Genomic DNA, 26,388 nt, shown 5'->3' with positions numbered 1-26,388 from the left:
TTATTAAATAAAATCTTTCAGAAAAATTCAATTTATATAAAAAGTATATTTTCAATGATATACAAAATTCAATGAAATTATATAAAAATATAATTTCAATGAATAGGGACTGGAGCTTTCAAGCTAAAAAAGGACGCAAAACACCCTTAAAGAAGTTTATGCGACTTATGCACCATATTCCAAGTCTTTTGAATCCATATGACAACAAATTTACATAGTTATTCACTGAAAATCTTGACATCCGCCATAGTTTTCCTTGGTGAGTTTATGAAGTAGCAATGTCAGATTAGTGAACAATAGTTCATAGTGAATAGTGACTTAAATTACAGTCCGTTTCTTATACAAGCCTATAGTACAGCTGCAGAAGACTTGGAATATTGTGCAAAAGTCACAATATTCAAGGAAGGTTAACAACAATTAAAGTGTGTGTTAACAATTTTTGGTACATGTGCTCCTTTTTTAAAGTTCAAAAACTCCAGTGCCCGATCATGGCAAATACAGGAAAAAAATTAATACCAGCACAGACTTTAGAATTTCTCCTTTTGTATTCTTGATAGAAAGGAAATCATACCTGTTTAGACATCAGGGCATGTAAATAATTACATAATTTACATTCTGTGAACTATTCATTTAACATCATGCTACTTTCACCTTTAAAAAATATTCCAGATAAAAAAAGGCAGTTAAACTGACCTGGAGCAAAGTGGCGCCAACTCCTGAACGCAAGTACTTGTGTCCCGCGTGTCATACACTAACACAGAACCATTGCTAAGACCAGCATAAATGTAGTTATTGTTGTCATGGCACCAGCAGCAGCTCCACACAGGTCTGCCCGTGTTGTAGGCCTGGACCACGGTGTTGGTCATCAAGCTTTAAAGAAAACATACATGAAGCACTTATAACTGCTGAAAGCCAGTAATGCTCACAAGTTCAGTGAAAAGAGTGGCACATGTGGCAATGTTATCTTAAATGGATAGTTCACCTAAAAAATGTAATTCTCTCATAATTTACTCACCCTCATGCCATCACAGATGTGTATGACTTTCTTCTGCTGAACACAAATGAAGACTTTTAGAAGAATATTTCAGCTCTGTAAATGAATAGTGACCAAAACTTTGATTTTCAAAAAAGCACATAAAGCAGCATAAATGTAATCCATACGAAAAAAAAAAAGGCTTAAATATTGATCCATTTCTCACCCACACCGATAGTATCACTTCTGAAGACATTGATTTAACCACTGGAGTCATATGGATTACTTTTAGTGCATTTATGTGCTTTTTGGAGCTTCAGAGTTCTGGTCACCATTCACTTGCAGTGTATGGACCTACAGAGCTGAAATATACTTCTAAAAATCTTAATTTGTATTCTGCAGAAGAAAGAAAGTCATACACATCTGGGATGGCATAAGGGTGAGTAAAATATAAGAGAACTTCATTTTTGGGTGAACTATCCCTTTAAGTGCCAACTTTATGCACAAATACTCAAAGCAACAACATTTTAAACCAGAACAATGCAACCCTACAGGCCCCTTCACACAGAGAGCCAAGATGCACTTTTGGGTGATTTTTATATTTTGCTGCTTGCTTTAAAAAAACAAGTTTTAAAGCTTTTAAACCAAATAAGCTTAAAGATGGATTGTCATTAAGGTGAATGTTGATATTGTTTATCTCCATACAACCAAAAAAGGCTAAATGCAAAACTACATGAACACTAAAACAAACAAAAAGTATTCAAAGTTAATTTCTTTTAGTAAGGATTTTGTAGTTATGGCAATTTTCTAACGCCGTTTTGGCGGCACAGCAGAGCCCAAACCACCACAGGACGAAACAGTCCAAGAGATCTGATTTCTGTCATAACTCAAATTAGCCTTTGCATGGCAAAATATTAAAATGTTCAAGGAACAATGATAAAAGCCATACCAGAAATTAACGAAGTGAAGAAGTGATATGGTGAGCAACTGCTGTTTACCATTAGCTAAATGTTCCAGTTACAATTTAAGAATTATAGTTTAGCATTATGTTGTACTTGAGTAATAAAGTACAAAAGGTTATGCTATATTGACAATATGAGTGCCTTATTGCTTTAATAAATGGTTACAACCAGTGTATGAAATTAGCACCCACCACATGCGAAATGCGGGTACATTTTGTGCAGTAGCAGGTTATTTTGGACATCTCCTCGTCACTGTGGCAAAGGACCTATAAGACATCTCGGAGTGACATATGAAAAGAAATGCCTTGACACACTGATGCACTCCTGAAGAAAACCACCTGATAATATTTTAACTAACAGAATAAAATCCACCAATGAGTGCGTCTGATTCGCTAATATATATATATATATATATACACACACACACACACACACACACACTCACCTAAAGGATTATTAGGAACACCTGTTCAATTTCTCATTAATGCAATTATCTAAATCAACCAATCACATGGCAGTTGCTTCAATGCATTTAGGGGTGTGGTCCTGGTCAAGACAATCTCCTGAACTCCAAACTGAATGTCAGAATGGGAAAGAAAGGTGATTTAAGCAATTTTGGGCGTGGCATGGTTGTTGGTGCCAGACGGGCCGGTCTGAGTATTTCACAATCTGCTCAGTTACTGGGATTTTCACGCACAACCATTTCTAGGGTTTACAAAGAATGGTGTGAAAAGGGAAAAACATCCAGTATGCGGCAGTCCTGTGGGCGAAAATGCCTTGTTGATGCTAGAGGTCAGAGGAGAATGGGCCGACTGATTCAAGCTGATAGAAGAGCAACTTTGCCTGAAATAACCACTCGTTACAACCGAGGTATGCAGCAAAGCATTTGTGAAGCCACAACACGCACAACCTTGAGGCGGATGGGCTACAACAGCAGAAGACCCCACCGGGTCCACTACAAATAGGAAAAAGAGGCTACAATTTGCAAGAGCTCACCAAAATTGGACCGTTGAAGACTGGAAAAATGTTGCCTGGTCTGATGAGTCTCGATTTCTGTTGAGACATTCAGATGGTAGAGTCAGAATTTGGCGTAAACAGAATGAGAACATGGATCCATCATGCCTTGTTACCACTGTGCAGGCTGGTGGTGGTGGTGTAATGGTGTGGGGGATGTTTTCTTGGCACACTTTAGGCCCCTTAGTGCCAATTGGGCATCGTTTAAATGCCATGGCCTACCTGAGCATTGTTTCTGACCATGTCCATCCCTTTATGGCCACCATGTACCCATCCTCTGATGGCTACTTCCAGCAGGATAATGCACCATGTCACAAAGCTCGAATCATTTCAAATTGGTTTCTTGAACATGACAATGAGTTCACTGTACTAAAATGGCCCTCACAGTCACCAGATCTCAATAGAGCATCTTTGGGATGTGGTGGAACGGGAGCTTCGTGCCCTGGATGTGCATCCCACAAATCTCCATCAACTGCAAGATGCTATCCTATCAATATGGGCCAACATTTCTAAAGAATGCTTTCAGCACCTTGTTGAATCAATGCCACGTAGAATTAAGGCAGTTCTGAAGGCGAAAGGGGGTCAAACACAGTATTAGTATGGTGTTCCTAATAATCCTTTAGGTGAGTGTATATTTATATTTTTTTATTATTATTATAATTTTTTTATTAATGTGTTTTTTTTTTTTTTTTTTAAATTAAATCTTTCCATCAGAAAATACAGTCCCTGATAGTAAACGGTAAAGAAACCGCTGCTATGCAATAAAAATAACAATTAGCTATGGGCGCTGCACAGTGATACAAAAAGTAGGTCAGTGAACAAATCATAGCATTGTGACTAAAGCACGTTTTTTTGACCAATCAGCATCCAGGACTGCAACTATCCATTTTATAATTTGCATGAAGCATGTGAATTAGCAGACCATGTAACACTTTGGTTCTGATGTGCTAACGTTTTAGGGGCTGATGAAAAATGTAAATAATATTGTTTCAAAAACACTGCGATTTTTGCCTGTGATTTGCATTTTTGCCACATTGTGAATAGGCCTCTAATAGCTTATCCTTAAGGATCTATTTATTACACAGCAAGAAAAGTGCCACCTAGTACATTTCTCACCTAGTGAGCTTTACTGTGTTATCCAGAGCTGCAGACAGCAGTAAGCCGTCTTGCTGTCGGCTGAAGGCAAGACCTCTGATCTGTTTGCCGTGAATAGGGACATACTGACTAGCTTTGAGATTCACAGTACTTATCTTCTTCACCCCAAAGCCTGAAAAAGAAACAAAAAGGTGATATACACAACTCTTAAAAACAGATCAATATTTTAAGTCTTTTTCTTTATTGTAAATCTATATTTAAATTTTTACTTCCACATTCTGGTGTGGAAGTGACATTTAGCTACCAACTTGTAGAGGCTAGTCAAAGTGGAGATTTATAGTAAAAAGGACTTCAATATTGATCTGTTTCTCACCCACACCTACCATATCGTTTCTGAAAGTTCTGGCCACCATTCATTTGCATTGTATAGACCTACAGAGCTAAAATATTATTCTAAATATCTTCCTTTGTGCTCTTCAGAATAAAGAAAGTCATACACATCTGGGATGGCATGAGGGTGTTTTCAATTGAATTTTCATTTTTGGGTGAACCATCCCTTTAATGTGATGAACTACACCTGGTTATCCACTAACATTAAACCTTGACACCATTTAAACTGCATTAATGGTTAAGTAAAATTAAGTTAGTTCTCAGAAAAGCTCTTGAATCACATTTTTTGCAGATCCCAGTTGGTTTAATGTTTTATTGTCAAATACAATTGACAAATTCCTTGTATGTGTAAGCATACTTGGCAATAAAGCAGTTTCTGATTCTGACATTCTAATATTAAGCGTGGAGGAAAAAAGGGCTCAAATAATTTTCTTTGTCACTGTAAACTGTCTTTGGGTCAAAATTTTTACCTGGTACTAATGTTGCATGTGGAGAGGGCTGGGACGCCAGCAGGCAGCCGAGAGGCTCACAGTAAGACAAAACCCTACTGCCCCCTGCTTGAGAAATCAGCACAGCCTTAGAGAACACATAATGCCCCCCAGTGGAGGTGTCCTGTGTCTGGGACAGAGAGAGAGCACCTCCCTGAGAGGAGCTGGAGGCCATATGAGCTCTCCACCTCCTACCCTCCTACAGACAACAAACAGAGAGATCAAGACTGTTGTTTACTGCAGAAGTTATGGCTCACGTGTACATTTACCTGAACTGAAAATACTACATGACACAACACTGAGATAAAAGATTCTGTACAGAAAAGACTACAGGGCTTCCCTCTGAAAAGATACAAACCTCAACCTCTTTACGTAGTTTTATGTTTTCATCAGTCGTGACCTGCAACTGTAGACGACACTGAGCTGTTTCCAGCTCCTCCTTTCTCCGCAAACCCTGCTCGATTTCTAATGCTCTACACAAACACATGGGAATAATCAATCACAATACACACATCCACTGTGCAAATGAACCAAAACACAACAAATACTAAACCTTTAAAAAAAACACACCTCTTCAGTTGCATCACCTCTGAATTGTCCAGTGCTCGCAGTTTCCGTGCATAAAGTAAGATGATATGATCACGTTTTGCTGGTTTATTACACTGAGGAGACATAGAGAAACTGTTTAATATGACAAATATGCTTATCAAATGATGCCATGTTGAATTTGGGTGTATTTTCATCTCACAAGTTTACAGGTCAATGTAATCAAACAAAGGTTAAGTATGGAGTGCCACAGGGATCAGTTTTAGGGCCGCTACTTTTCTTCTTAAACATGCTTCCTTTGGGAGATATTATCAGGAATCTTGGAATACGTTTCCACTGTTATGCAGATGATGCCCAAATTTATATTTCTTCTAAACCCAACAAAAATTAACAATTCTCTAGCAGAGTTTACCAATGAAATCAAAGATTGGATGGCCAAAAATTTCTTTCAACTCAATTCAGACAAACCAGAGGTACTAATTATTGGACCAAAAACCTCTAAAAAAATAAGCAGCTAAATTATAATTTGACTCTCGATGGATGTACCGTTACATCATCTTCAACAGCGAAGAACTTAGGTGTTATATTTGATACCAATCAGTCCTTTGAAAATCAAATTACCAATGTTTGTAGAACAGCATTCTTCCACCTAAGAAATATTGCTAAATTAATGCGTTCATGACCTCAAGACTAGATTATTGTAATGCATTACTGGGAGGATGTCCAGCCAGATCAATAAATAAACTTCAATTGGTTCAAAATGCAGCAGCCAGAGTGCTGACTAGAACCAAGAAATATGATCACATCAGCCCCTTTTTATCATTAGCTAACTGTGAAATGTAATATTAATTTTAATATTCTGTTAACAGCAAACAAAGCTTTGAATGGTCTAACTCTACAGTACTTACGTAACCTTCTGACATGCTATATTCCATCATGTTCATTACAATCACAAAATTCTGGTCCTAGATTATCAAAATCAACAAAACGAAGAGGATCCTTCTCCTATTTGGCTCCAAAACTATGGAATAGTCTCCCTAACACTGTTCGAGATGCAGACACAATTTAAATCTAGACTAAAAGACTCATCTATTTAGTCAGGCATACACCTAATTTATCCATCAACACAAAATTAGTCATCTTAGGTAGGTCTGCCAGAACAAGAAACATCAATCATGATCTATAAAATATGCATAAAATGTAAATGACAACTATGCTAATATTATTCTATTTGTTTCAAGTCTGGGATCTGGCTGGACCACTCAAGGACATTCACAGAGTTGTCCTGTAGCCACTCCTTCGTTATCTTGGCTGTGTGCTTAGGGTCGTTGTCCTGTTGGAAGAGGAACCTTCGCCCCAGTCTGAGGTCCAGAGCGCTCTGGAGTAGGTTTTCATCAAGTATATCTCTGTACATTTCTGCATTCATCTTTCCCTCAATCCTGACTAGTCTCCCAGTTCCTGCAGCTGAAAAACATCCCCACAGCATTATGCTGCCACCACCATGCTTTACTGTAGGGATGGTATTTGCCAGACAGGACGCTTGCCATTCAGGCCAATGAGTTCAATCTTTGTTTCATCAGACCAGAGAATTTTGTTTCTCATGGTCTGGGAGTCCTTCAGGTGCCTTTTGGCAAACTCCAGACAGGCTGTCATGTGCCTTTTACTGAGGAGTGGCTTTCGTCTGGCCACTCTATCATACAGGCCTGATTGGTGGAGTACTGCAGAGATGGTTGTTCTTCTGGAAGGTTCTCCTCTCTTCACAGAGAAACGCTGGAGCTCTGTCAGAGTGACCACCGGGTTCTTGGTCACCTCCCTGACTAAGACCCTTCTCCCCCGATCGCTCAGTTTGTCCGGGCGGCCAGTTCAAGGAAGAGTCCTGGTGGTTCCAAACTTCTTCCATTTACGGATGATGGAGGTCACTGTGCTCAATGGGACCTTCAATGCTGCAGAAATGTTTCTGTACCCTTCCCCAGATCTGTGCCTCCATACAATCCTGCCTCGGAGGTCTACAGACAATTCCTTGGACTTCATGGCTTGGTTTGTGCTCTGACATGCACTGTTAACTGTGGGACCTTATATAGACAGGTGTGTTTCTTTCCAAATCATGTCCAATCAACTGAAATTACCACAGGTGGACTCCAATCAAGTTGTAGAAACATCAAGGATGATCAGTGGAAACAGGATACACCTGATCTCAATTTTGAGCGTCATGGCAAAGGCTGTGAATATGTGATTTTTTTTTATTTTTTTATTTGTAATAAATTTGCAAAGATTTCAAACAAACTTCTTTCATGTTGTCATTATGGGGTATTGTTTGTAGAATTTTGAGGAAAACAATGAATTGAACCCATTTTGGAATAAGTCTGTAACATAAAATTTTTTGGAAAAAGTGAAGCACTGTGAATACTTTCCGGATGCTCTATACCTACTTTTTGGTATTTTAGACATAATTTTATGTTCATGTTTGATTGCAGGGGGTTTATTAAGAACACTTACATTTTCCAGCAATGAGCAGTAAGTGATTCTAATTTTCTTATCAATATTACTGATTAATAATAATATATAGATTATAGCAGTGTTGCAGTCAAGTCACTAGATCTCGAGACTTTAGTCCTCACTGCTCAAGTCCAAGTCGCCAATATCATGTACAAGTCAGAGTAACGAGTCATTGTCTATGTCTTAAAATAAGCTTTCAATTTTAACTTAGTTCATTATACCTGTATGATTATGTCAGACATAATAGGTTGATAATTACATGTCATCACATGTTCAACACACTCCTAAAGCCAAATAAATTGTATATAAATGTAAAAAAGCCTGAGAAATGCAGGTATATATACACACAAATGAAAACTACCATCAGACATGCACTATGCGCCTTTACTACTTAAATAACCAACATAAAGTAATTTGACTTAAATATCATATTCCATTTTAAAACAAAGGAATAGTTCACCCAAAATTGAAAATGATCTCATCATTTACATGTCACATGTCATCACAGATGTGTAAGACTTTCTTCGGCTGAACACAAATGAAGAGTTTTAGAAGAATATTTCAGCTCTGTTGGTCCATACAATGCAAGTGAATGGGTGCCAACATTTTGTAGCTCCAAAATGCACATAAACACAGAATAAAAGTAATCCATAAGCCTTCAGAAGCGATACTATCGGTGTGGGTGAGAAACAGATTGATTTTTAATTCTGTTTTTACTTTAAATTCTCCTCCCTGCCCAGTAGTTGGTGAAATGCACAAATAATGTGAATCACCAAAAACAAAAGAAGAAGAATGTAAAAGTGGACAGCGACAGTAAAAAAGGACTTAAATATTGAACTGTTTCTCACCCACACTTTTCATATCACTTCTGAAGATATGGATTTAACCACTGGAATCGTATGGATTACTATTATGCTGCCTTTGTCGTTTTTGGACTTTGAAATTCTGGTCACCATTCACTTGTATTGTATGGACCTACAGAGCTGAAATATTCTTCTAAAAATCTTCATTTGTGTTCTCCAGAAGAAGTCATACACATTTGGGATGGCATGAGCAGGGCTGCATTAATGCACGGGTTTACCGGGGATTAAGCTCCAGTGCCCGTGGCTGCAATTTTAACATGCACTAGTTATGCGTCAACTACCTACACAATCATTGCTGTCACTTGTGTGTACTCGTGCCCATCCCTAATTTAAGCATAACACTCATTTACTAACCCTGCAAAACCCACCTGTGGACATTTATTTCCCCCACTCATCAACCAGCGCTTTATGCAAATGTGGCCAAATAGGTGTCCACAGCGAAGAGCGGCCAAGCGGTGATCACCTGCCGTGGTCCACAGCTCAAAACAGATGGAGCAGGTCTCCCCCTCCCCATCATCTACGTCCTCCTGTGCAGCAGTATGTGTGGCAGCTGCAGAGGCCTCTACAGGCACAGAGACAGCCTATGAAGACAGAGACGACATTAAAAAGTCCTCGAGACCAGCAGTGCCTGCAATCCCATGACCTATTGTACTATTCCTTTCAAACATTACTTTATGAAGCATATTAATTAACTGATTTACTTCTGCTAGAATATGTAGTCTGATATTTGAAAATAACAGAAATCTAAGGGTACTGAACATTGATGAACAGGTGTTTTGCATCATTGCCATTACTTTACAGTCAGGGATGTAGTGGAGGCTAAACGCACGTAAACGCCGTTTATGCACCTCCCAAAATTCGGAAATAGCGTTTACCCACCTCCAAAGTGGGTTTATCCACCTCTAAATTGCGTTTATCCACCTCTAAATAGATAGTTCCTACGCCATTTTAAATTAAGCTTATGTCGTTTTAGTTTCATATTGTTCATTATTAGTTTCATAGGTTGTTAAACCTAAGACGAAGTCTTTCATAATGCGCTGCTGCCAGAGTTTCCCATGCGCGTGCATCGATATTGACTACTACCAGCTATATACAGCGTGCTGACCTCAAAAATCCAGCTGTATTCTAACAATAACTTAGCTCTCCTTATTAGCTAGGCTCCTTGCATGCTGGCTAATAAGTAATAACTGACAGTGCTGTGTTGGACAGATTTATGCAGCGGTGTTCCATGACGGAGAGAGAGCGCGAGAGGTACGGGTAAGAGAGAGAGAGAGAGAGAGAGGGACGAGTGAGAGGTAGCCTAGTGCTGCGCGAATGCGCTACGGCTCTCTGCAATCAAATACGATTTTAAATAGGCTTAGTAAAAAATAAAAAATACATCGAAAATCAATGTGTGGCGGTCAGCGTTGATATTGTGGCGGGCAAAAATTCTTTGATTCCAGCTTGTTAAATGTGAATACGTTCTAGTGTCTTCTCTCCTCTGTGACAGTAAACTGAATATCTTTGAGTTGTGGACAAAACGAGACATTTGAGGACGTCATCCTCCTGGGCTTTTGGGAAACACTGATCCACATTGTTCTGACATATTATAGACCAAACAACTAACTGATTAATCGAGAAAATATTCAACAGATTAATCGACTATGAAAATAATCCCAAATCCCTAATAATTATGTACAAGTGCATTGCACTGGAAGCCCTGGATATAAGCCTCCCTCTCTATCTCTCTTAAATATTTTTGTTCTCTCTGTTTTGTCATTTAGTAAACTTTATAGATTTCAACCATATTATTCCTTCTTGGGTCTCTTTAACAAGAACTTAGATTAATGTATGAATTGAATAGTGATTGTGTGACCTATGATGAGGGAACAACCAGTGATACCCTTGGTAGTACCATCAAATGATAGCCAATAGTGATGTCATCAGGATACACATACACCGGTAGGCAGTGGCCCACCTTACCGGGTGACCACGTCGTGGTCCACCAGAATTTATAGTTTACCCACCTCTTTTTTTTACCACTACACCTCTGTTTACAGTGCATTTGAGCATGGCTAGAAAGCTGTATTGACCAATCAGCATAGAAGGACCACGGGTTTATAAAGTTCATCATAAATCAAAACTGGACAAACATTCAATGTAATGAGACATGTCAATCACCTCATTCTCTGGGGTTGGATGTTCTAGCTGGGCTTCTGGCTGCACTACAGCCCCTGTCCCGTCAGCCTCTGTATTACACATACAAAAACGTGGTAACAGAGTAAGCAAATCGTAACATAGGTAATTTACATACGTCTTAAAAGGTACAGTAGGAAAAACAAATGTATTTTAATGAAAGAAAATATTTTCTCATCTTCACTGATGTTCTCCCCTAAACTATGTGCAATTTGAACACTATTATAAACAATTTTGCACAAATGTGAATTATGTATAATTGTTTTATAAAAAAGTGTAACATGTAAACATGTAGAAATTGCATATAGTGTAGCTTCTCACATTACCGAAATAGGTTTTTGAACCACTTTGTTAATCCTACATGTAACACCAGCAATTACATTTATGTAAAAGCAGTAACAGTTTAGAGTAAATTGTTACTATGTACAGAAGGTGTGTGTGTTCCTGGAGAACATTCTTCTTTTACCAGTAAATGTTTATTATTTATAATCCAATGATTTAAACTGTCCTGCTGCTTTCAAACTTTGTACAGTTTTTTAAGCACCCGTGAATACCCTGATACACACACACACACACACACACACACACACACACACACACACACAGCCTTGCAAATGTATTCAGACCCTTGACCAATTATCTCATATTACTGAATTACAATTGGTGCATTGAAATTTCATTCCGTTTGATATTTTATTTTAAAACATGGGAACTTAAAATCAATTATTGTTAGGTGACATTGGTTTTATGTTGGGAAATATATTTTTGAAAATTGCAGTCCACAAGCGTCACCCAACCAACCTGAACAACCTGGAGCAAATCTGCTGAGAAAAATATGCCAAAATCACTTTGTCACTGTGTGCAAAGCTGGTACATATGTACCCCAAAAGACTTAAAACAGTTATTGCAGCAAAAGGTGGCTTGACAGAATATTAATGTGTGGGGGTTGAATACTTATGCAAGCAAGATTTTTCAGTTTTCATAATATTTCCCAACAAAAATACAATGTCATATTACAATAATTGATTTTGAGTTTCAGTGTTTTAAAATAAAATATCAATCAGAATTAAAGTTCAGTGTATAAATATAAATATATATAAACTCAGCAAAAAAAGAAACTTTTTTTCAGGACACTGTATGTTTAAATATAATTTTGTAAAAATCCAGATCTTTATTGTAAAGGGTTTAAACAATGTTTTCCCATGCAGACACTAACAGCTTACAGACGGTAGGCAATTAAGGTCACAGTTATAAACACCTAGGACACTAAAGAGACCTTTCTACGGACTCTTAAACAACACCAAAAGAAAGTTGCCCAGGGTTACTGCTCATCTGCGTGAACATGCCTTAGGCATGCTGCATGGAGGCATGAGGACTGCAGATGTGGCCAGGGCAATAAACTGCAATGTCCGTACTGTGAGATGCCTAAGATAGCGCTACAGGGAGACAGGAAGGACAGCTGATCAGCCTAACACTGGCAGAACAAGTGTTACAACACCTGCACAGGATCGGTACATCCGAATATCACACCTGCTGGACAGGTACAGGATGGCACCAACAACTGCCCGAGTTACACCAGGAATGCACAATCCCTCCATCGGTGCACAGACTGTCCGCAATAGGCTGAGAGCGGCTGGACAGAGGGCTTGTAGGCCTGTTGTAAGGCAGGTATTTACCAGAAATCACTGGCAACAATGTCGCCTATGGACACAAACCCACCTTCGCTGGACCAAACAGGACTGGCAAAAATTGCTATTCACTGATGAGTCACGGGTTTGTCTCACCAGGCATGATGGTCGGACTCAAGTTTATCATTAAAAGGAATGAGAGTTACAACAAGGCCTGGTCTCTGGAGTGGGATCGATTTGGAGGTGGAGGGTCCGTCATGGTCTGGGGCGGTGTGTCACAGCATCATCAGACTGAGCTTGTTGTCATTGCAGGCAATCTCAATGCTGTGCGTTATAGGGAAGGCATCCTCCTACCTTATGTGGTACCCTTCCTGCAGGCTCATCCTGACATGACCCTCCAGCATGACAATGCCACCAGACATACTGCTCGTTCTGTGCGTGATTTCCTGCAAGACAGGAATGTCAGTGTTCTGCCATGGCCAGCAAAGAGCCCGGATCTCAATCCCGTTGAGCACATCTGGGACCTGTTGGATCGGAGGGCTAGGGCCATTCCCCCCAGAAATATCCAGGAACTTGAAAGTGCCTTGGTGGAAGAGTGGGGTATCATCTCACAGCAAGAACTGTCAAATCTGGTCCAGTCCATGAGGACGAGATGCACTGCAGTACTAAATGCAGCTGGTGGCCACACCAGATACTGACTGTTACTTGTGAGATTCCCCCCCTTTGTTCAGGGACACATTATTCAATTTCTGTTAGTCACGTGACTGTGAAACTTGTTCAGTTTATGTCTTTGTTGTTAAAGCTTTTTATGTTCATACAAATATTTACACGTTAAGTTTGATGAAAACAAAAGCAGTTGAAAGTGAGAGGATGTTTCTTTTTTTGCCGAGTTATATATTATATATTTTAGGGTGCCAGTCAAAATGAAAGTTTGCAAATTGTTTGCTCTCTCTCCCCCTAGATATATTCTTCCATACAGTAAACACACACACACAAATTTAAGACAATCCAGTAGTGACGTCACTCTGCTTACATTTAATATATAATTTACTGTCTATAAATGTAATTAATGTTAACAAATGATACATCTTTTCAAATGTCTAAGGATCCAACGTTGATATCCGATCTCTGTTTCAAGATAGCGATGCTCCAGAAACAGCAATTTAGTTATTTGTGCCAGGAGTGCAAATGAAAACATGCAATATCAAAACGGGACTTCATACCTTTGTTATGAAAACACGATCACCAGACGAATCCAATTCAACACACTTGGGTTAATTGTCCATGACAAGCGTTCATTGTATAACATCCAATAGCACTTTTTTGTCCATAAGTGATAAATCTGAGAAATATTGATATATTCTCTATTGTTTACATGAGATCTCGTCCGAAAGAATTAACATTCGTCATCGTTCTTCAACAAACTATGAAATCTGAGCAGCAGTCATGTTGTAAATCTGTATATGATCTTATATATTAGAGTCTCATAAACAAAATGAGTGTGTCTCCAAAGTCTATTTTTAAAAATGTGGCATAGATTTATTCATAATATCCGAGCAGTGCAGTCAGATTTTGTTTAGTCTTGAAAGGCGGAGCCTAAATTTTACTCTGTATGCCGGCAGCGATTTTACCGAGAAAAAACTTTTTTAAATTTGACACAACTTCTTTAGACTTGTGGCTTTGAGAAAGTTGTATTTCTGGGATGTCTTATTGTTTATTTATATTATAAAAACATGTTCAGCACAAACTATTTCCATTACTATAAACTTCAGCTTCTCTAACTTTAAAAAATAAAAGCAAATATTAATTCTGAAACTTGGGAAATAAAGCCCAAAGTGTCTTCTTTCAAATGATACTACAACTGTGTCTATACTCCAAAGGGTCGAGTAAATACCACCATTTAAGCTCAGGTATGTCATTTTCATGGTTTGTGCTCAAAAAGGTGGTGCATATCAACAGGTTTTCAACAATGATTAACTTCTTGGACACAGGAAACTGCTGACGGTGACCTTCAACAACCTGAAGCAGGTTGTGATAACAGAATGGAAGTTCTGTATCAGTGACACGCCACATTCAGCAGCATCATTGACAACCTTCAGCAGCTGTACCCTGTGACGACTGTTGCTGTAATGTTCATTGCTCTCCCTGCTGCTAGGATCCTGCTGTAGGAAGACTGTTTCAATCTGCATGACAACGAACTTATCAGTGTTTAGCGAAACAAAGTGTGATAGTGTCAACTGAGGCACAATGCTTTCATCCGGTGATTCGACTAGAGGTACAGGGCTGTCTTTACCAGGTTTTGACAAAGCTGCTATCATGCTATCAACCTTCTCAGTGGCAGAGATTTCAGAATCAAAGAAAGCTAGTCCCACGAGTGTTTCACTCAAGCGCCATAAATGGCACATTGTCTTTGTAGCTCCATGTGCAACAGGCTTGTTAACTGCACTGTACGCAACAAGATCTTTGAGCAATTGGAGATCATTTTGTGGAGCAGATGTTGAGGAAATGCAGGTGTACCATGCTTTGAGGTACAGCTTCACTGTGAAAGCAATGAACTGTTGAAGTTGAGACAGTTCAGCAACAGTCAGACGAAACAGCGACCGAAATAGCTAAATTTTTAAGCTATATATTATCTTTGCCAACAGGCTCAATTGTAGCTGGTGCCAAAATAATTGGATATGGCTTTCCTTTTGTGGTCCGAGGGGTAAAAAATACATAAATAAGTAAAGAGTCCACAGTCAGTTGTCAGTTAAATACAAGTTGGTGCTGAGGCACACTCTGTTGTGCCGGAAATATATAACACAATGCATATACACTGCATAAAATGCATTTGTGCCACCAGTAAATTTTAAAAAATCTGAAATTTTTTATGCTTTACACTCGAGTCAAATGGACACTTTCAGTGTCAAAATAAAAGCCCTGGATGAAGGTGAAGTAAACAGGACAGAAATATATTACTTTTGAATAACACAAGTCTAATAATCTGAATAATAATGAAAATTCAGCATTATATTATAATAATAAACCTGACGTGTCCCAGTAATAATTTAGAATTATGCAATGTTCAACTGAGTTTTCAAAAATACGTCAGTGACGTAGCTTTGCACACCTTGTTCATTCACAAAAATGTATTAGTAAAGACATTTGAAGGTAAATTAAGCTTTTTATTACACTGCATTATATCCATCCACCCATCCATCCATCCATCCATCCATCGTCAACCGCTTATCCTGTGTACAGGGTCGCGGGGGGCTGGAGCCTATCCCAGCTAACATTGGGCGAAAGGCGGGGGACACCCTGGACAGGTCGCCAGTCCATCGCAGACTACATTATATATGAAATATAAATATAAAGTGCATATTAATGAAAATTATTGGACTTCATTCTCCTTTGTGTTTATTTAATGAAAAACTCATTTTTTAAATAGATTTGTATTTAATGTCTTTAAAATATTTAATCTACTTGGATACAATGGCTGTTTGGATGAAATTATGGTTCCTCTGAGAGAAAACAAACAACAAAAAAAAACACAAAAACAAAATACATACATAATTATCGTGATATATATTGAATTTCGTTAATAGGGTAAATATATCGAGATATCATTTTAAGACCTACCGCCCAGCCCTAATTGCAAGTATCAAACTGTAACCCAGATTTTTGCTGTTTTTAGAGAAAAAGAAGGGACGAGTTGAAATTATGTTTTGTGTTAATTCATATTATGCCACAAATGCTGTCAATTGAGCTTAACTTGTATTGAACCCGGAATATTCCGTTAATTGAAGAACTGATCAACTGTAGAACATGGTTATGAAAAACTAAATTATGACTTACACATTAGTGGACTTCAGTGAATAAAATATCAAGATTAGATAAAAACAAAGGGTACAATATAACGCCTTAAAACAGGACAGGTGATGACAGCAGCAATAAATTGACCTGTTGTTGCGGACTCTTGTGACACTGTCGGGATTCCTGCAGCGGAGTGGCTGGAATGGGGTGAAGACTCCATCAGTCGTGGGTCCATGTTGACTACACGGTTTCTGTCATGCTCTTCCAAAGCCTGTAAACTTCTCTGTAAAATCTGCAGCCGTTCATCCACTGAAAAGCTGTGGAAACGCAAACTTGGGGACAGAAAGACAATTAAATCAGCAAATTTGTTTCAAAAGATTTAACTGATAAATATTTTACAAATGACAAGACTGTGAGTGAGCAATGCAACAAACCCATAAAACTCCCATAATAATCAACAAAGCTGATAATTATTTGGCCATTAAATGTCTTAAAGACTGGGTCTAAAGCCAGCACCACAAAAGCAGATTTTTCCAGTGATTTTCAGGTGAGGGCTTAATTTACATAAATGCCCTGCAGTAGGTGAGATGCGAAGCACACATTAACATGTCAGCGGGAGTTCGTTAATCACTTGACCATCGGGAATCCCTCCTGAGTTAATAGCTTTAAAAACTGAAAAAGCACATCAGGCCTGCTTGAAAAATCGTTCTGTTGCCGAGGCAGGGTCTTCAAGTGTTCAATGAGCTTCTTCTGAAGAATTGACAAGCTGAACGTTTCATCTGCGATCGCACTCAGCTGCATATCATCACAAACACCACTTGTAATATATAGTGATTCTGTCACAAAGCCTTTTCCTGCCTTTTTCCCTTCAAATTACATCAGAAAGAGGAGCCGTTTCTATTAAACGTAATTATTTTTACTGAAATCTGCATGTGAACATACATGTTCTATGACAAGCCTCAAGGGAATACATTCTAGGGACACACTGATCCGATACCTGGATTGGTATCGGCTCCGATACTGAAGTTTTTAAATGGATCAGATATCGGTCCGACAAGCCCGATCCAAATCCGATACTGTGTTAGTCATGTTCATTATGGTCAAGCTCAGAAAAATGATATAAAAGAACCATTAAAACACAATTAAAGTAGTTCATATGACTCGTGCATTTTATTCAAAGCCACGTGAAGATGTGCGATAGCTCTGTGTCTCACAAAAGGCTGTGTTTATTAAGTAAATATATCAAATGCACATGCAGCTCCAGCATGTCAGTCATTGGCGCTGCTTTGTTTACACAAACACTCGCTGCAATTTTTAGCCTTCACCCGGTGTGCAATATTTGAGTGTACTCAAGAACAACATCTCAGATGTAGATATTCAATAGTTTGGTTCATTTATTTGAATTTAGAACAGCACTGGAGGCACTTTTATTACCAGAATTTGAATACGAATCAAATTAAACTACTTTGAACTTGCCTACAAACAGACACATACAGGACTTCCTGGAGAGTTCAGAATGTCAAAATAAAAGCGTGAGAGTTTAAAAGTTAAAGGTGTCACGGAGAGACTCACGGAGGCAGAGATATGAACTCAGTAGCAGGGTTTATTGAACAGATGATTGAAGCAGTGATGTAAACATTGTGAATAATATAGGGTATAGACATGATGAACAGATACTCAACTCAACTCAACTCAATTTTATTTATAAAGCACTTTCAAAAACCACACTGGGTACCAAAGTGCTGTACATGGAGTAATAAAAAATAAATAAAATCACATTAATACAGTTTAAGAATGCAAAAAAACATTTAAAACCTATAAAACATGAATAAGATAAAATCTACCTAGTACAAATTATAATGCAATTAATTAAAAGCTAGGGAAAATAAATACGTTTTTAAGGCACCCTGGAAAGAGAATAGAGACGGAGATGATTTTATGACCAATGGAAGCTCATTCCAAAGTCTAGGGGCTGCCACCGCAAAAGCTCTATCACCTTTAGTTTTTAGGCGAGATCGAGGAACTGACAGACACAGCTGATCACTAGAGCGGAGAGACCTTGAAGGTTGATTCAAACGTATTAAGGCAGAGATGTACTCAGGTGCAAGACCATGAAGAGCCTTAAACACATACATCAACACTTTGTACTTGATTCTGTATTGGATCGGTAACCAATGTAGTGAAATCAAAACTGAGGTGATATGGTCTCTTTTCCTGGTTCCAGTTAAAAGCCTAGCAGCTGAATTTTGGACCAGCTGCAGGCGAGAGAGAGAGGCCTGACTCACACCCAGATACAAAGCATTACAATAGTCCAATCGAGAGGACACAAAGGCATGCACAACCTTCTCCAAATCATCAAAAGAAAGGATGGGCTTCAACCTTGCCATAGTTCTAAGATGGAAAAAACTATTTTTAACCACAGCATTTATTTGTCGATCAAACCTGAGCTCAGAGTCGAATATAACACCCAGGTTTTTTACATAGGGAAGTTTTTTCCCTGGAAGCAGTGACAAATTTCTTTCTAAATTTAAGTCACATCCCTTTGACCAAAAACAATAAACTCTGACTTATCCTCATTTAATTGAAGAAAGTTGTTTGCCAGCCAACACTTCACATCGGCCATGCATTTATGCAGAGACTCAAAAGAGTGGTGATTCCCATGTTTAATAGGAAAGTAAATTTGAGAGTCATCAGCATACAGATGATAGTGTATGCCATGCCTCTCAAAGATCTTTCCTAACGGAAGCATGTAGAGGGAGAATAAAACGGGTCCCAAAATGGAGCCCTGAGGAACCCCACATGTTAAAGGAACAACTGATGAATAACAGTTCTCTAAACAGACTGAAATCGTTCTACCCTTGAGATATGAGGAGACCCAATCCAAGGCTAACCCCTGAATACCAACCTGGTCTCTTAGGCGATTGATAAGTATGTCATGATCAACCGTATTGAAAGCGGCACTAAGATCCAGCAGCAGAAGACCAACAGGACTACCAGAATCCACACCTAATAAAATATCATTTAAAACTCTCAACAGAGCTGACTCTGTGCTATGACCAGCTCTGAAGCCTGACTGAAATTGATCGAGCAAATTATTGATGGCTAAAAATCATTTAATTGTGCAAGCACCGTCTTCTCTAATATTTTTGACATAAAGGATAATTTTGATATAGGTCTAAAGCTGTTCATATCAGATGAATCAAGGTTTGCTTTCTTAAGAAGAGGCTGAATAACAGCATGCTTAAAGCAGTTGGGAACAATTCCAGTGGTCAGGCTACTGTTAATAATCGATAACACACTTGGACCAATTGATTCCACCACCTCTTTAAACAAAGTGGATGGAATAACATCACACATAGAACCAGTAGGCTTCATATGTGCAATTAAATGTTTGAGTTGAGACAGGGACACAGGTACAAAACAGGTCAATAGATTTTGCGGAACAGGATAGGTAACAGGATCATTACTAGTAGGTAAGATCTGTGAGCGTATACCAGAAATTTTAACAGTAAAAAATGTTAAAAACTGCTCACATGTGTCCACCGAAGGGGAGATGGGAGTAAGGGCAACTGAATGAAGAAATGATGTAATAGTAGAAAAGAGAACTTTAGCATTATGACAGTTCTTTGAAATGATATTAGAAAAATAGCTTGATCTGGCTAATTTAACTGCTCTTTGAAATTTAGTCAAACAGTCTCTCAAAATTTCATAGGACACTTGTAGTTTATCTTTAAGCCACTTTCGTGCGAGATAACTCACAACAGTCTTATGATACCTGCAGGCAATAAGAAAGACACAGGCATTTTTGACATAGTACAAAGGTCTGGAGGCAGAGATACTATCGATGAGAACAGACAAAGAGTGAGAGTGAGTGAGTGAGTGTGTGTGTAAGTGGGTATATATGCCGTCCTTGATTAGCCACTAATGATATGCAGGTGCGTGAAATCAGAACTCAGGGGAGAGAGACAAGCGGATCCGTGACAAAAGGTGCACGATTGAGATATATTACTATTATAATATATTATTATCATCATCATCATCATCATCATTTGTTTAAAAATTATAATAATATTTAAGTTCCAAAAAATAACTGAATGAAAAGTGTACTGCTATCTTACAACTAAATTGAACAAAAAAAAAGAGATCTGAATCCTTTAAAGTCCAGATACATGTTGAAAAAAATCAAGCAAGCGGTCTGAGATCGATGGGGTGGTTTGCTTGTGGTGAGCAATGAGCATGCATGCAATCTGACCACTGGACCAATGAACCAAACAATATCCCTATAAAAACTACTAATAGAACAATGTAGGTTAGCTTGTCACTAATTAATCTACAAAATGTGGAAATTACCTTTTGGCGACTATATTAAATAGAGTTCCCTGTTTAAAATGTGAGCAATTTAATAATTCCTGAGGTAATTTTAGCATGGTCAGGAAAGGGAGAGATTTCTGTGACAACAGGTACTTTTCAATGCAAATCTAATGACAGATCAAAATAACCACAACAGAAATGTAACAACTTATACCCATATGTGTCAGATAATGTTTATTTGCAGTGCAACATCTGACTGGATTGTGCATTCAGTACCATTCGGTGATGGTTTGCATAACTGTGACATAAGCAATACTCTAATATTTCTACCCATTGACACATCATTTTAACCAGTATATCAATGTATGAGCTAAATCTTCTAATTCGAACTTGTGATTCCAGGGGTGGTAGTCGGTGTCAATACTTGCTGAGCTACCCAGGCCCCCAATAAAACACTCTTTTATCCAATTCAGAGAAAATACATAAGAGACGTCACCAAAAGAGATCTTGGTTTGTTGCATTGTTTCACATGGATTGCTCTCATTTCTGAAATTGTACATCTGCATTTCCTTTCCTTGCTTCCTTTCCTTGTGTCCTTGATCCATCCTCCTAGGAAAATGAGGAAAGGATGGAAGGTAATGAAATGAGGACGGAGGAATCGAAGAATTATGCATTTATAAAATGGAATGTCCTGCTCACTCTGCATTACATTGGAGCGCTTGATGTTTTGTTGTTAAACTTGATTAATTAAAATATTCATAATAAACCCTAATAATTCAAGATGCACAGTTAAAATACTTGTCTCCTCGTGGTGCATTTAGAGAACTGATACGTCCTTCACTTTTCATGATCTTTTTTCCAGGTCACGAGAGGAAACAGGGATGGATGCACAATTTAAGAAATGAGAAGCACACAGGGTGTTATATTCATCTGTAATATGGCTGGGCGATATGTAAAAAAAGATTTTAGCGATAAACGCCTTAAAAATATTGCAATATATGATCATGCAGAGGGTCGATGGATCTTTTTGCTTTATTGATTTTTCTTCAAAAATGCATTTAATGAAACTAAATTCAAACTGCACTTTAACCCAAACTAAAAAAGCAATAAAATAACAACGTGATCAAAAAAACCTTAGTTAAGCACCTCCCCAAATCCAAACATTTACCATCTCCAAAGGCTACATTTGCCATTATGCAAATATCCATCAATGACAACAGGTGGAAAATAACTAATAGCATACAGATTAAGAACTAAAGACAATTATAAATGTAAAGATTAGAGATGCACCGATCGACCGGCCAGGGACCGGAATTAGCCGATTTTCCGCATGCTCGGCCGGATCGGTGACCGGCCGGTCAGCCTCACATCTTTCCGATTCCAAGCCGGTCCGTTTTGTTGCCAGCGGCGCAGGCAATAACGTCACAGCCGCACGTAAACATGTGGAAGATCTTCACTGTGAGTGAAGAATACATAAAGTTCGAAATGTGTAATAATTGTAAGGCCAAAGTAAACCGTGGGGGAACCACCACAATAACTTTCGGATCAACAAACCTAATTAGACATTTATAACGCCATCACCCAGCTGAAAATGCCCATTTTAAAAAAGAAGCTAAAAAGTGAAAGCGGCTAAAGCTAGCCAGAGCTCAGAGCCAGCCACAAGTCAGCAGCCTCTCCTATCATTCCTTGGTATGAGCAGCGAAAAGACCAAAGCAATTACGAGGAAAATTATGGAATTCATCGCCCTGGATGACCAGCTGTTCTCCATAGCTGAGGACAGAGGTTTCAGAAATCTGATAAATTTCCTTGATACAGATTAGGTGGTTATTTTCTGACATCGCGTTGCCCGAGTTCTTTAATCTCGTGTCATGTCACACATGCAGCCTGTTATCTGTCAACATTTGGGTACACAAAGCCTGATTTAACATCCCGCGTCTACTGCCTGCGCAGATATCAACAGCGCAAATGGGTTTTGGTTGCCAGGTTGAGGTCCCAAATGATTTGTAATTTGTATGATGTTTCGATTGTGTGAGTAGGATGCGTTTCATTCAAGATCTGGCAACTGGACCACCTTGGAATAATATATTGATGTGATTATTCATATAACGTGGTTTGGGCCATACAAATTACGGGAGTTTTTTTGGGAGAAATAGGAAATAGTACAGAGATAGTACAGAGACTCCAGGGAAAACTGGGAGTGTTGACAGGTATGGTTAAAAGCCGTTCCCGAAGCAGCAATCAGTTTTACAACTGATATTTGGACATCTAACGTAAGTTGAGCGTATTGGACACTTCAGTTTTTCAGATCTTTGGAATTGTTTTGTTAGACGAGTAATAAAGAGAAAAAGGTCCATTTATAAAAATAGTGGAAAATGACATCTGTTATATAAAGCAACTCATTTGCAGTTAATTGTTATTTCTACCTCTTTCTAGTCACAGAGCACTTTATTTTCAGAGTTGTTTAAGTGAGCGAAGATCCTGTAACTTAGTGCAGTTTGGGGGAAATTGTAATGTTTAATTATTTTATTATGAAAATAAAATGTTGCATTGAAGAAAGGTAGATTTTGTTTGTATATGCAATCAATAATAGTTCTTAGAAAGAAAATCGGAAAAAAACGGTATCGGCAGGTCACACTTGCAAAAAATCGGAAATCGGCCAAGAAAATTGCAATCGGTGCATCTCTAGTAAAGATAATAATAAAGCCTAATAAATTCCCTTGTGTTCCCAAAAATAATGCTGCCAAATGTGTGTTCTTATCAAATTTGTGTTTGTATTGATTTTTGGTAATACAGTTAATGCTGCCTAAAGGAAATAAATAAGAACTAAATTTTAGGTTCAAGGTGAACGTGTCTCATATTATTTTATGATTTAATCACTTCATTCTTTGTTTCTTTAATGTGAAGATATTTATTACTAAACCTGCAGAGTTGCGTTCACAATGCATGTTACCCTCGAACTGCTCCGTGGAAATAAAGCGAACTAAACTCACAACACTTCCTGAGATGATCGGAGATCATTTGCAGCATTCCCATAGACGACATTGATGCAAACGGTTTTCAGATGAATGTAACAAAGAAACAAGAGTGAAAACTCTTTACATGCGCATGTTCCACGAGACAGGCTCTCGCTGCACGCCTCTGAAAAAACAGAGAATCAGACACAAGCACTGACAGCTTTTATTTTGTCTGTTCTTAAAAATATAATAAAAGTGTGTTTCTTCAAGCACGTGTCTTTGTGTCTAACAGCATTTCTTCTTATGCGTCACTCCGAGATGTCTTACAGGTTGCCAGCCTGTTGCGGGTAGATGAGCAAAATTGCTTGTGCGTGAAATACATTTGGACGAGGAGCTTCATGGCAGGTGCTAGTTTAACACCCTGGCCACTGTTTACATTTGGCGACTTCCTAGATCCAAGGTCTTGCCATTTCATGATATTGTCAATCATAATCTGTCAATAGTGTCTTAATTATATTTATTACTAAACCTTGTATCTTTTCGGCATCTTTGTAAGATATCGTCGATTTCCAATAACATCATCCTATCGCCCAGCCCTAATCTGTAACAGTGCTATGATTTGTCAGTGCATCTTTTGCCATCACTTACCCAGCTCCCAGTCTCCTCCTTTGTACCCGAGAGGCCAAACGCCTGAGGCGCTCAAAGGTGCTAGCATTCTGCATGGAACCATCATCCTCTTCCTCCTCTTCATCCACCTCGGTGCTGCTGTCAGATTCAGAGATTTCAATGTGCAAATCCACCTCCATCTCCTCCATCTTCAAATATATTCTGAGGGAGACATGCCAGGCAAGACTTCAAGGAATAGTTTGCAAAAAAAATTGTCATCAAGTACTAACCCTCATTTAATTCCAAACCGATATGACTTTCTTCCACGGAACATAAAATATCAGGTGATGTTTGGCATTATATTAACCTCAGTCCTTGCATCTTTTTTTTCATAAAATGAAAGTGAATGAGGCCCAACATCTCATTTTGTGTTCCAAAACATAAAGTCCTTTAGAGTTGGTAGAATATGAAGGTGAGTTAATGATGAAAGTTTTAATCTTTGGGTGAAATGTCCCTTTAAAATATAGATAATTTGCAAGTCACCCTACATTTTTATTCTTATATGCAAGGGTGTTTTGCCAAACACTATTACATACGCGACCTGGCATGCATATCTATCACATTTACAAAATAATAGAATATATTCTGATATGTTTTATTTTTCATTTGTCAAAGAGAAAAAATCTAGATCAGGATTCATTACTTCCACACTGAAACTTCATGAGATACAACTGTCTTTGAAATACAAGTTGAGCTACACATAACACAAAAGCTTTACTTGAGTATTTTCTCAGGCACTTATTGAGTCTAAATAGATGCACAACTTACATTATTTTAGTAGTACACTCAAATAACATTAGTCATATGATACTGTTCATGTGTTACACTTGCTATAGTTTACTTCCGAGTTGCTGTATTGTGTTATATCAAGTCAATCACTGAAACAACAAAACCACCTTGAGTAAGAAATAGCATGTATAAGTATGTGTACATGCATGTGATACTGATAATTCACCACCACTGTGCAGAAAATCAGTGTGCTATAAATGTACTCAGTTGTCTTTATCTGGGATAGTATACTTACATAAATATGAAATTATTCTAAAACAAAATATGATATATATGGGAGCTAAACAATCAATGTTATATCTCGGGTCTTTAATTAAAATATTTCGGTAATTAAGCAGTTACAAAGAATATGAATCAAGAAAAAAATCAAGAGACCAAAATGATCAGTTTCTCTGGTTTTACTATTTAGAGGTATGTGTTTGAGTCAAATTATACATTTTGTTTAATTCTATAAAGTACTGACAACATTTCTCCCAAATATTCCACCAAATATTAATTTCCATAACACTTCCTAAGTTAAAACATTAGTATTGTGTTGTTTAAAAATGAATATGAACATGTTTTCTTTGCATTATTCAAGGTCTGAAAACACTGCATGTAATAAAGGCTCTAAATGGCAATATTTTTATTTGGAATTTGGGAGAAATGTTGTCAGTACTTTATAGAATAAATCAAAAATTATCATAATATCACAGAACCTTCTAACTTCAACGAGTTATTTAAATAACATGTATGTAAAAGCACATTCAATAAAATATATGCGAAATATGATATGATGATTATTATTATTATTACTACGTTGGCTAAACATGCTACTATTGCTAAACTACAGAATACAGGACAACAACGCACAACATTTCAAATATTTACCGAGAAAGCCGACGGTTTTCTTGCGGAATGTCTCTCAGTGGTCATCGATAATCCAACTTTTAGAAGATTATTGCGATCCGCTCTTTAATAATTACAAAGGAGTTTGATAAATACGCTTCGCTTTTGCCACAAATTCGCCAGTGTGAAGCTCCACCCTTTCCGTGTTCGTCTCGATCTCTGATTGGATGACAGCCTTTGACAGCGTGGGGGCCAGCATAGACATGTCTATGGGGGCCAGAGCCATATAGAGAGAGTTGCGACAACGGAAGTTCTAAAAGCTTGCTCGTCACGTGATTCACGTAGACTTCAGCTAGTTCCAGGAAGTGCTTTGGCGGGCATTTCAAACTGTTAGAGTAGAGTGACAGAACTGCGATTT

The 26,388-nt window shown here is 38.1% G+C and overlaps 1 protein-coding gene across 1 annotated transcript in view; it reads right to left on the bottom strand.

Annotated features, from left to right (window-relative positions):
* Nucleotides 1-26,169, bottom strand: part of LOC127640668 (E3 ubiquitin-protein ligase RFWD3-like) — a 34,033-nt gene extending 7,864 nt beyond the window's left edge. Inside the window, exons 1-10 of the mRNA XM_052123358.1 lie at nt 26,013-26,169; nt 24,336-24,515; nt 16,570-16,754; nt 10,988-11,055; nt 9,196-9,408; nt 5,493-5,584; nt 5,281-5,395; nt 4,905-5,121; nt 4,066-4,216; nt 694-870 (exon numbers count right to left, since the gene is read on the bottom strand). Coding sequence (XP_051979318.1) covers nt 694-870; nt 4,066-4,216; nt 4,905-5,121; nt 5,281-5,395; nt 5,493-5,584; nt 9,196-9,408; nt 10,988-11,055; nt 16,570-16,754; nt 24,336-24,502 — 1,385 coding nt within the window. The 5' untranslated portion in view covers nt 24,503-24,515; nt 26,013-26,169. The remainder of the gene's footprint in view (nt 1-693; nt 871-4,065; nt 4,217-4,904; nt 5,122-5,280; nt 5,396-5,492; nt 5,585-9,195; nt 9,409-10,987; nt 11,056-16,569; nt 16,755-24,335; nt 24,516-26,012) is intronic.
* Nucleotides 26,170-26,388: the final 219 nt, after the last annotated feature.

Source organism: Xyrauchen texanus, chromosome 49 (assembly GCF_025860055.1).
Source record: "Xyrauchen texanus isolate HMW12.3.18 chromosome 49, RBS_HiC_50CHRs, whole genome shotgun sequence".
Lineage (NCBI taxonomy): Eukaryota > Metazoa > Chordata > Actinopteri > Cypriniformes > Catostomidae > Xyrauchen > Xyrauchen texanus.
This window is presented reverse-complemented; position numbering and strand designations above follow the sequence as displayed.